The sequence below is a fragment of the Nipponia nippon genome, unplaced genomic scaffold, assembly GCF_047370975.1.
Source record: "Nipponia nippon isolate SJK-2023a ecotype South Korea unplaced genomic scaffold, ASM4737097v1 scaffold_28, whole genome shotgun sequence".
In the NCBI taxonomy this organism is placed as follows: domain Eukaryota; kingdom Metazoa; phylum Chordata; class Aves; order Pelecaniformes; family Threskiornithidae; genus Nipponia; species Nipponia nippon.
This window is the reverse complement of record NW_028262345.1, coordinates 6,090,485-6,102,614: the sequence shown is the minus strand read 5'-3', so window position 1 is coordinate 6,102,614 and position 12,130 is coordinate 6,090,485. Positions and strand designations below refer to the sequence as shown.

General features: G+C 46.9%; 1 protein-coding gene across 1 annotated transcript; it reads right to left on the bottom strand.

Annotated features, from left to right (window-relative positions):
• Positions 1–3,194: 3,194 nt before the first annotated feature.
• Positions 3,195–8,115, bottom strand: PTS (6-pyruvoyltetrahydropterin synthase). Its single transcript, XM_087763537.1, has 6 exons — positions 7,987–8,115; positions 7,031–7,110; positions 5,615–5,637; positions 4,546–4,602; positions 4,161–4,231; positions 3,195–3,634 (listed from the first exon to the last, which is right to left on the bottom strand). Exons 1-6 carry the CDS (start codon positions 8,058–8,060, stop codon positions 3,493–3,495), a joined length of 447 nt encoding a protein of 148 aa, XP_087619663.1. The 5' UTR covers positions 8,061–8,115; the 3' UTR covers positions 3,195–3,492.
• Positions 8,116–12,130: the final 4,015 nt, after the last annotated feature.

Genomic DNA, 12,130 nt, shown 5'->3' with positions numbered 1-12,130 from the left:
AAATGATCAATTCCCACTCCCCACACTGCAAAAGCTGGGGCTGAACCCACAGTCCTCCTGTGGTCACTGTGTTTCAAGCACAGAAAAGAGAATAGGACTTTTTCTCCTTGCAGCAAGGCAGAACAGGAAAATGCTCCCTAGAAAGAATTAATAAAAAAGAAGAGCTGCTGCTAAACAGCTTTCCTTTGAAACTGGACAGCCTCAAACTTTGCTTTGCTTCTAGTTGGCAGAACCAATGGTCATGTTAGCTGAAGCACCACGTGAGCATAAGTGCAGCGCAAGCAACCAACGCGGCCAGCTTCTTGCAAAGGCTCCCCATTCACTCAGTCCCTGCCCTGGCACTACTCCTCTTCCATATAACCTGATGATTTATCTTTCCGTGTGACAGGAAGGCAGAACTCGGTGTTCTCCCTCAGTGCCTACTAAACACAACACACCACTTTTCTGGTCTTAGTGTCATTATACTGCTAGTTACATTTATGTCCACTAAAGCTGGAAGTCTTGCTCCTACAGTAGCTCTCCTGGGATCAGCTTTGACCTTTTAATTGCTGTCTTGGACCCCACCATCACCTGAGCTGTTCTCCTTCAAACAATTTCATCAGTCAGTAACTAAGTTACAGCACAGAGATGCTTAAATGTTTAATTATGTGAGTTATTTCCCTCCTTATATAACCTTCCCTCCCCAGCCTGTGAATTTGGAGGCTGACTCCTACAGAGACTTCTCTACATGGAGCTCACACGCACCTGCAAAGATCAAGACCCCTCTAAGCAGGAGAAGAGACAGAACACACTGTAATTTCTTGGGACGTAGGCAATTACAGTTCCAGCTCTGATATTGCCGACCCCCTTCACCCAAGCCACTACCCCGTCAACCAATTTATCTCCTTCTCCCCAGATCTGCTGCCATTTAAACTGGAGAGATCAGAATAAAGGATATGAATACATCTCCATCACGCAACACAGCAATAAATATAAATGCCTAAGCTATTGTGGGACCTTGTCAGTGCTATGTTGCACTGCAGTAAAAGATGAGGAATTTGGGCTAGTTTTTTCTGGCCTACCACCTGACTTCATGCTAATAATGGCAATGGGCTGTGCTATATAGATGTAACCATTTGTTTGCATTTTTTTTGTCAACAATGTCAACAGGTAAATTGCTCCTCTGATAAAGACAAAAAAGTCTCCATGACTCACTGAAGACACCAAATGCTTTGTGAGTCATCATCGTCAGCTATCATCCAGTATGATTTACACCATTTTAGCAAACCGGAATGACCTATCACACTAGTGAACTACGGACCAGAACATTCAGATAAGCTGCAACACCTCCCTGGCCAGAGCCCACACTGAAAAAAGCTGACTGGTTCCACATCTGGGGGAAAAAAAGGGGAAGAAGGGGCAACGGTGCGTTCCCTTCATCTGATGCATTGAGCACTCTCTACTCGCGTGACACCGGAATGAACCTTCAGCCAATTATCCACCAAAGCACTGTCTTTAAGAGGGAAAAAAACCCCAACGTTGGAGCTCCCATGGCAGAGGTTTTGCTCTGCCAAAGAGGGAACGTTGGAATATCCCTCATCTCCAGCCTTTTCTTATTATTCCCTTTTAGAACCCCACCAGAAAGTTTGAGCAAAGATAGATCAAGGCAGGAGACAGCACAGAATTGTCCTCATATAAAGCAGTCGCAGTTTAAAAGAAAGCAGTCAAAGTATTTTTTGGAACTGTAAAAACTGCTTTCTAGCAGAACTGGTAGCTACAGAAGGATACTTTACCCTCAGCCTATAGCAGAGTGCAGCCAAGGTTAACTATTAGGCAAGCTTCATTAAACCTTTCTAAATGGTGATGTTTGCTACCATTATTCAGCTGCATAATTTCCTTGTAAAGCAAGGGCATTATTACCCTGGGTATCACTTTTTTAATTATATGCATTAAGTGCATTAAGTTATTTTTCATGGCCATACCTAATTACTCTTCAGGACATTGCTCATGTGATAAAGAGAATCATGCACAGTACTATCACTTCTGCCTCTGGACAGACTGGTTGATCTTACGGCTCTTAACCACAGGAACTGTACAATAACTTGTTTTCTAACTGGTTTTACATGCATTCCTCTTCCAGCACTTAGCTTTCACAGTATACCTACGATTTCAGGAATCTTCAGAATAATTATTTGGTTAAGTGTTCATTTAAACTCATCTCACAGTCTCATCCTTTTTTAACAACCTATGCCGAACAGCATTGCATCTCCTCGTCTGCAAGTGACAGCAGGAACCTGCAACCCTGATGACTGATGCATACTAAGTGCTTCTTTTGTCTACAAGGCCTTCCCAACATGGGATTCTGATGATGAAAATAGCAAGTAGCTGTTGATCATCGCAGCAGGAACACGAGCTGACTGCTTTCTCCAGAAAGATGAAATAAGAGAGTTTGATCCTGTTCCTACAGAACTCATAAAAACTTCCCTAAGAAAAGCACGCTTGATCTGGCTGCTTGTGCCAACAAGCCTTCAGGGGGGCTTCAGTGGATATGGACTCAAGGCATCACAGGACCTTCCCTACTATTTCAGCTGTTCCTGATCAGATGCAGAATAGAAAGTCTCCTCTAGCAGGGGTGACTCTTCAGCAAGGTGAGGATTGTGTCTATATGTCTGTATTTGCCCTGAGCTGACATAGCACCACAGGATATCTAAGAAGTGAGTACTTGCACTACAATGAAACAACATCTGCTAGAATTTTCTAAGATGAAAAGCGTTCTCTCAGCAAAACTTCACTAGAGCAGCATCTTTGGGACACCAGCTGGATAACCAGTATTTAAGGGTTTATTCTCGCCTACTTCCACTTTCACCCATGCATCAGGGCACCCTGACACCCCTGGGGCTGCAATGTTTCAACTTTGCAGTTTCCTCAGCTTCCCATGCTGATTCTCAACAACATACTGTTCTCTTTAGCTCTGCAGTTTGGATTGGAAATTGCTTTGTAAACTATTATACTGCTCACTATACCAGTTCCTGTATACCTTTCTCTGTATACCAGTATACAGAGAAAGACCTGCTAGCCACAAGAAGAAATGAGCCTGTAGCACAGGGAAAAAATAAAAAAAAGGAAGAAAAAAGAAAAGAGAATCACGTAGTTCTCATTCTCAAGAATGTTCCTCTATTTGATCAAGAACCAAAACAACACCAAAGCACAGGTCATTAAAAATCATAAATTAATCCAATGTTTAATTAGAGAAAAATCAAAGCCTTTTGTGACTGGACAGGACATACATTTTGCCAGGCCATCTCCTCTCTAGAAAGCTGCTTTATTTAATATGGCATGATGGTAAATTTCACATCAGCTTGGTCGTTTGGGTTTGCAAAACAGGAATGTCTTGAGAAAAAGCAGACAAATCAACAAATTCTGAAAACCCGAATTGCTAGATTGAGCAGAGCTCAGTAATCCACTGATCTGATTATGCAGCAAAATTTCTGACCAGTTGAGCTTAAGCTCATTTCATTTCTCAGAGATTGTTTCTTCTCCTTTATAAACAACAATGTTCTGGTCCGTTTCATACACTTTGACTTTATAAAGAGTTCCCATGGGCAGTAGCTTCTTGAGGTTCTCCCAGATGAACACTGCAACGTTCTCTGTGGTGCTAAGAGTGAAACATGAGCAGATTCAGAACTGACAGCAATGATACTTGAGGCTGTACCCAGAATGGGCCAGGGGGGATGCTAAAGGCCACAGGGAACCATGCGGGCAGCTTTCACATGATGACCCCCTGAATATAAGTGGAGTTTGAACCATTGCCAGCAAACATGGATGAAAAGAGGTCTAATTACCAGGTCATCTCTGTCTCCCCAAGCTGTCCACACAGCAGGCTCATGTGACAAGTGCCAGTCTACAAAGGGCTCCTCGGGTGCAAACAAGTGGTGCCTTCCTCGGTATGTGGGACAGCAGCTGCCCCCGCAGGCCTGCACCCGGCCCGGCACAGTGAGGCAGGCTGCATGGCAGCAGCGCTGGAAGGCAGGCAGGGCACCCAGCACCTGACGTGCACAAGTGTGTGTCACAGGTGCGCTACACACACAGGTATCAAGGCTGCTCTTTCGGATGTAGGACTAAGCCTTGAAAACTGTTCCTTGACCCTGCAACCAACATCACGAGGAGTCCCCATCACCCACCTCACAACCTCAGCAAAGTATGGCACATCCTTATCCAGGTTTTTGTGGTCAAGAGGTTCCATGATTGCCTCCTGCAGAAAGAAAACAGTGACAGTCTTATCCTGGTTGGTCAGTGGAACTGGGGTTCAAATTACCATGCAAATGGGACTGGAGCAAGGCAACAGTATGTTAAAAAAGGATAAGAGCCCTACATGCGCCTGTTAACGTCCTACCTGGAGACATGGTGCTGCCTGACATCACAGTGCTAATGCATTTTAGTCTTAAATCATTCCTTAATTTCTTCTTTATTTCATATCAACTCACCATGTCTCCACCCTGGTACTAGACAAATTGCTAAGCTCTAATCAATTCTCCCAGGGGATGTGTAGGAACATAGTGCTATTACCTGCATATATTCTTTCAGGTCTGTCAGGTTTATAACCATTCCTGAGACTGGGTCAATCTGCAGGGAAAACAAAAGGGAGATTAGTAGCCTAGCTACACGTCCTTATTACCAAGGCTGCCATGAGCCTGTACAAATCAGACTGTGAATATCTGTGTGCTCAGGACATCTGAGCCACAAGAAAAGTATCTTTCCACCTTCACACACTGAGTTCCAGCTCTACTCCTGGGATGTTCCCAAAGGCTAGATACAGCATACAAAAAACTCCAGTGATTCCACTCTCTCATGAAAGCTGACACCAGGGAGGAAAAACTCACTGAAACATTCAATCTTCAAGCAACAATCTAACATGACCATAAGAAGGAAAAGAGGCATTAAACTGCTGGGTTGAACAACCAGGGACAAAACAGAGACCAGCCTGAGCTCAGGGCATCCTCCCATCTGGAGAAGACACAGCTCCAGGAACAAAATCAGGTTGTGTAGTTCACAGCATATTTGGGGAATGTAGAAGGAAGAGGCTTTGAAATTTTGGTTTCAGATCTGAATAGAAACCCCCTTTCCTATGAACTGGAAATCTTCAGAAAGTTGTTAGGAAAACATCAAAACCAAAGTGCTATCTAAACAACTCACTTTGCAGAATACACAGAACAATAACAACTGCAAAAGCAGAATTTCCTTTTATATTTGCAGCAAAATGCCTTAATAAAACAGCAGAGAGAATCAGTTACTGGATGTGATAAGCCTCCCTGTGGCTCAATAGTCATCCAAAGGTGCCCCACAGATCTGACCAGAGCCTATATATTCTGCACTGAGGCTCTGGCAGACTAAGTTATGTGCCCAGAGGATGATTACAAACCTTGGATTAAATATGGTCACCTGCAAATCCTTGTAAGAGGCAAGGTGAATAGGACAGTGATTACGGAAAAACCTTCTTCTATAGCAATGTGTACAGAGTTTCCACAAACACCCTGGGAAACCTAGCAACTGAGCTAGAACTTCAGTACTGTGGAAGACGGGGACCCATCTATCCTGCCACCCCAAGGAACGGAAAAAAAACGTTGGCCACACTTACCTCTCCACGCACAGTGACTATAACTGAAAAAAAAGAAAATATCAGGTCACCATGACACCATGAACCTAACAACAAAGTACACTACTGATTAGGCCAGACAACCCATTCATCACTAATCCACAAGGACCGGTGCAGGCTTCCCAGCACTTAAAAGTGGGACTCTCTTTATAAAATGGGTATCCACTCCATAAAGAATAATGACTCAGAGTCACCCCGCTCATCGAAGAAGTCATTCTCCAAGGCCTGATGCCCAGAGACACACTGCTACGCCTGAAGTGCCCCTTGCAGGCAGAGAAAATACATACTCCCTATGGCAGCCTGCACCCTGCACACTCAAGATCAGAGTCTCTTGATCAGCAGTCTTCTGGACAATGCAGACACCCTAAGTGTCCACACAATCACTGGACCCCTGAGATCATAAGATGTGGGGGTCAGCTTATAAGTCTTCTGGAATACCAGAGAACGAAAGTAAAGGATGAAGTGGCCACCAACTCTCTAAGAACTAGAATTAATGCAAGGTGTCATTTCAACCCAGAAGTCCTTTCAACAAAAGAGACAAACACTTGGAAACACCATCCTTATAAGCTCAGCATTCCTTCTCACTTACCCCAGGAGCTGAGAACAAAATCACAGCTCACTGGGGAACTCACAAAAACAGAAAGACAGTGATTTGAGCCTGGTTATGATTCTCCTCTGGGGTGGAAAAGCGCCTTCATGCTCTTCTTCTCTCTCTCTCTCTTCCCCACCCCGCAAGGAACAGTTTTAGAGGCATCTCCCTAGCTTTTCAGCAATTTTTTTTTTTATAGTGGGAACATCCTTCTTATATGAGAAAGCAAAAACTGTTGTGCCTGTAAGTCAGCTTTAAAATGAGGGACAGATCCTCAGTCCAGCAATCTGTCAATCTGTCTTCCCTGGTAAAGTCAGTAGCTCTGTAGCAGAGGTTTCGGGGTACCTACAATACCCAGTGCTAAACCGGGAGCCAGCCTAATAACTGGAGAGATCTGATTCTACATGCATAGGGTATAGATGGTAGGAGAACTTGTGAAAACAACATTCAAATAAAGTTTACAGGCTGTTTAAATTGTGTATCTTTTGCTTAGAAAAATCTTCATTCAAAACACAATGATTTTCCAGATTATAAACAAGCAGATTTGATTCACAAAGTGGCATTTTGAGATAAATAATTATTATCTATTTAACTTAATAGCTTGCAAATCCATGCCATGGTTCAACCTCCCTGCTGCTGAGGATTCCTTCTAAAAAACCCCAAAACCAGCCACTAAAAGCCATACCAGACTGCTGAGACACATGACTGGCCCAGCTCTGCCATGCGGAATAATCCTCATTCAAACCAGCCTGCCTGAGAGCAGCCTCCATCCGAGGCTACATGTGTAAGCACGGCAGTCAACTCCTTACCTTTATAGTTGTGTCCATGGCCATTCGGATTGTTGCATTTCCCAAACAGCTTCAGGTTTTCTTCATCGCTCAGTGACTTACTGTGAGAAATACAGACATGGCATTTCAGGATCCATTACAGATGTTCATGGCTTCACTTCAACTGTGATTGCTTTCTAGCTCTTCCATCTGTTCGCTCTCCCAAATTCAACGCACTAGCTTTTCCTACTCAGGAGGCACAAACAGAACCGGAGGAGTATTTGGGCCATGAAAAGATGTTGTTGACAACAGGGGTTTTTTTTTGCTGTGGTTTTGTATTTACATATGTAGGTTTCATAACAACCGCCTAATACCACTGCTGTATAAACACTAACAGCTATTCACATATGAGTATGGCAAAATCACTTGGGCTCCTAGGAAGAAGCACCTGGAGCAAATTATGCATACTATTATTTATTATTAACTAACAAAGCTTAGGGAGCTTCTCCAAGAATTATAAAAGACGACTTTCCTCTCTGAAACCTTCCTTTGAAGAAATTCAACCGCCTACTCCAAGGAATATTTCAGGACAAGGCACTCCTTAGGAATATGTAAGTTTTGAGGAAAAGGTGACAGAATAGGGGCACAGTGAGCTGCTCACAAACTGCAAGCATCATTTGTCCCGTTTAAAAACAAAACTTCAGTTCTCGTTAAACCTAGCTAAGCACTTACGTCTAAAATCAGGACTGGCTACTAGAGGCTGCGGAAAACGGACTAAAAGAGAAGCGGGCAGCGCTCGACAGCAGGCAGGCACTCCCGCACACGGCTGAGCAACGCGCTACCGCAGACGCCCCGCAGCTCTGCGAGGCCTCTGTGCCTTTCCACCGAGGGCGGCTCCCAGGGCCAGGCGGCGGCGGGGCGAGCCGGGCTGCCGCGGCCGCCCCGCGGGTGTGCCCGCGTCCCGGGGCGGCGGGGCCGGGCGCGCCGGGGCCGCTCACCTGTGCAGCCGGTGGCAGGCGCTGAAGCAGACGCTGCGGGAGAGCCGCGCCAGCCGGGCCGCGGGCGGCGCCATGGCGGGCCGTGCTTGCGCGCCGGCGTGGCCGGCTCCATCCGGGCCCCGGGGCGGAGCGGCGGCTCGGCAGCGCCGACCGCCGGAGCCGCCGGTGGATGCGGGCCCGCCCGCCGCGGCCGTGCCCGTTCCCGCGGGCGCCGGGCTCGGCTCCTCGGGCTGCGCCCCTCGGACGCTACGGCGGGGTCTCCCTTCGGGCCGCCGCGGCGTGCGGGCGCAGGAGCCTGCCCTCGGCTTGCCCTGACGCGCAAGTGGGCAAAGCGCCTGCTTTGTACGTTGCCACAGCTCGGCTGCTCCTCCTTGTCCCCAGCTAATGTCTCATAGGATCACAGAATGGTTTGGGTTGGAAGCGACCTTAAAGATCACCTGGTTCCAACCCCTGCCACGGGCAGGGACACCTTCCACCAGACCGGGTTGCTCAAAGCCCCGTCCAGCCTGGCCTTGAACACTTCCAGGGATGGGGCATCCACAGCTTCTCTGGGCGACCTGTTCCAGTGCCTCACCACCCTCATAGTGAAGAATTTATTTCTTACATCTAATCTAAATCTACCCTTTTTCAGTTTAAAGCCATTACCCCTTGTCCTACCACTACATGCCCTTGTAAAAAGTCCCTCTCCAGCTTTCTGGCAGGCCCCCTTCAGGCACTGGAAGGCTGCTCTAAGGTCTCCCTGGAGCCTTTTCTTCTCCAGGCTGAACAACCCCAACTCTCTCAGCCTGTCCTCATAGCAGAGGTGCTCCAGCCCTCTGATCATCTTTGTGGCCCTGCTCTGGACTCAGTCCAACAGGTCCATGTCCATCTTATGTTGGTTGCCCCAGAGCTGAATGCAGTGCTCCAGGTGGGGTCTCACAAGAGCAGAGGGGCAGAATCCCCTCCCTCGCCCTGCTGGCCACGCTGCTTTGGATGCAGCCCAGGATACGGTTGGCTTTCTGGGCTGCGAGCGCACATTATCGGGTCATGTTGAGCTTCTTCTCAACCAACACCCCCAAGTCCTTCTCCTCAGGGCTGCTCTCAATCCATTCTCTGCCCAGCCTGTATTTGTGCTTGGGATTGCCCCAACCCATCCGCAGGACCTTGCACTTGGCCTTGTTGAACTGCTGCACACATACTGCAATCTTGTATGAGCCAGTGATACAAAGAGAAAATAAAAAAGGCTGTTAAGAGCCACTGTGTCAGCCCTACCAAGTGCAGAAGTACGACAACAGCTCCCATGGACCATCGGTGTGATCTGCTGCAGGAAATGCTTTCCTACACCAGCTGTTTACTTGCTCACTTTTCACTAGATCACTGAGTGATGCAGAAAACTGGAAGCTCTCTGAGAACAGCAATCAAAATAACAGGAATTGCCATGAGGATAAGAAGCAGCTGTTGAAACATTTCTACATGGGCTTCCAGGGGAGAGAAGGATCAGCTCTGAAGGGCGGAATGGGAGTCTGAAAAAGATGTGTTGCATTTTCCAGTTCCAATTGCTGTTGTTTGTCTGTGTCCAGCTGGGCTTGGTATGATGGTACAGGGAGAAGTGATGCTATTGAGTACTGATGAGCTAACCTTTCCGCTTAGTTCAAATTCTGCTTCAGAGAACATACACAAAAACTATCTTGGACTACATCAAAGTTCCTCATTTGCATTATCTAGGCTGCTGGGCTGGTGGATGAGAGGCCCAGGAACAGAATGAGTTGAGATGTGCACCAAAGAAAAGTGCATCAGTGAAACAAAACAAGCCCAAACAGCAGAGGAGCTTTGTACAGGGTGGGACTGCGGTTTTATTGCAGAACCAGATCAGAGCCCTGGAAATTGTGCCTCCTGCCTTTTGTCTTTTCATTGACATTCCTCTTTCAAGGCATTTAATCCTCTCATTTATCCTGTAGAGGTAATGTTAGCAATGTTTTCGCCTGTGGGCCAACAGTTTGACTTGATTTTGTTTTCTGATATTACGACAGTTGCAAGAAGTGTGTTTATAAATGCACAGGGGTAGGTCTGCCAAAGGAAAGCTGGCAGGCTCTGAATGCACTTGTAAGGTGCTTGCACAGCAATCCAAAGAGAAGCAGTTCACAAAGCAATACTCCCCTGAAGGGACTGAGAAAACTTCATGGATCTAATTCCTACCCACCTAAAATAACTGAGCTCTGTCCACTCCACAGCACTGTGGTATCTGAGGAGCTATTGTTAAACCTTTGAGAATACCCTGCTCCCTGGTCATGTGCCTGATTTGAGATGGTTTAGATAAAGTAAGTGTACACAGTGGTCCTTCCCTGCACCAGTCACAGGAAGGGGCTGCCAGGCCTATTGATTCCCTTTCGATCCTGGCAAACTAATTTGACCTCTGGGATGGTTATGAACCTAACATACTTGAAGGAGTTCACTCTGGTAATAACATTCATGGAGTTCAAGCAGGGGAATCCATAAAGTGTGGTGATTTTCAGAAAGCTTTGGGAGAGGGGGCGGAACCTGGATTTCTCAGTGCTGCAAGGGTTTGAATGGAGGTAACCGTATCAGCATATTGCCTTAAATCCTGGCAATTCTCAGTGCCCCAGGGATAACAGAGTGTATCTGCCAGTTTGTCAGAGTGGGAAAATTCCAAGCAGGAATTCCAGGGCAGGATCTCCAAGTTCTGTACAACAGAAACTGGAGAAAAAACAGCTCTGAAGGTACTGGAGTACAGCCTGTGTGCACACACCACAGGCAGGGGCTAGGATTGCGTGGTGTTGAAGTACAGCTTTATGAACACAGCATGGGCTTTGCACTGCAGGGCATCTTTCTTCCCCTGCACTATTGATCTACAGCCCTGCCTTGGGTGCTCTGGCTGCTTGCAATTAACACAGGTTTGCACATGAACCTCTGATGCTGCCTCTCCCCTTCCCACCTCACCAAGAAAAAAAAGTTTAAGAAAGAGCAGCAACGGTGACAGAACTCTACCCGCCGTCATTAAGCGCTTCCTTAGCATCATGCAGCTTCCAGTCCTGGCGATGTGACCTCACTGGGGGTTGTTCCCTCCCCCTGTGGGTGACAGGCTAGAGGAAGGCAATTCTACTGCCTGACATGGCAAATTACAGAGAGGGGTCCGGCTGCGATAGTGGAAGCAGCCGGTTGGCAGGGCTGGAGCACCAGCAACGGGAGGTGTTTGCCACCTAGTGGCTCTGTGAGATCAGCTTTGGCGTGAGCTTCGCCCTCCACCTTCTCACAGCCCTGCTGCAGCCCTGGTGTACAATCCTTGTTTCTTTCCCTTGTCTTTTCCCAAGACCTGCAAGGAAGGTGAAGAAAGGTCAGAGAGGAGATAAAGCTGGGTTGTTTGGGTAGAGTGAGTCAGCTCTGATTTGGTTCTGTTCTGTCCGGGCTGGCCTCCAGAACATCAGGAGTCAAAAAAAAGGCAAGGCAAGTTTGCAAATAGGAAGCAAGGGCTTTCCTTCAAACCCTAGCGAACGAGGGCTCATTTTTGCTCAAGGAAGTGGTTCAAAACATTCTCCAGGCTTCTCACAATGAAGCAATATAGAAAGTCCTTAAGCCATGAGGGGAAATGATTCTCATGGAAGCCTTCACTTTTCTCAGTGTCCTTAAAGCAGAGCCTGCAAGTGAACTGCTATAGAGGGCTTCCTTCAACACACCTGTCTACCTATACCTCAGAGTTCAAGAACTGTAGGAGCCTGGATGAGGAAGCAAGCATATGAGAGGGCGTTTGAGTTTGATCTGCTCAACTTAAGAGCAAAGGGATATCAAGGCCACAATGGAGTTCTACATGTGTCATACTGATTAAATTAGGAGGAAGGCAGAAAATGTTAGCCATCAGAGCTATATCCAGCTATGCTGTTCAAGTAGGAGCATGGTAGAGACGTGCAATGCATGTCTACAAGACCATGTAACATAATAAGGTGTGTGTCAGGGTTGCATCTGTTTCCTCTTGTGGCACAGCACAATGTTGGCCATGGGTCTGGTGAGGGCAGGGAAAGAAAGGAAGAAACTTCACAAGGTTTTATTTGAGGGCACCGTTAGTGTACAGAGAAAAGCACTAGAAGTACAGCTTCTGTGAGTGTTTGCATCTACTTTCTGGGGTTCACTGAAGGCAATCTTTATGCAATGC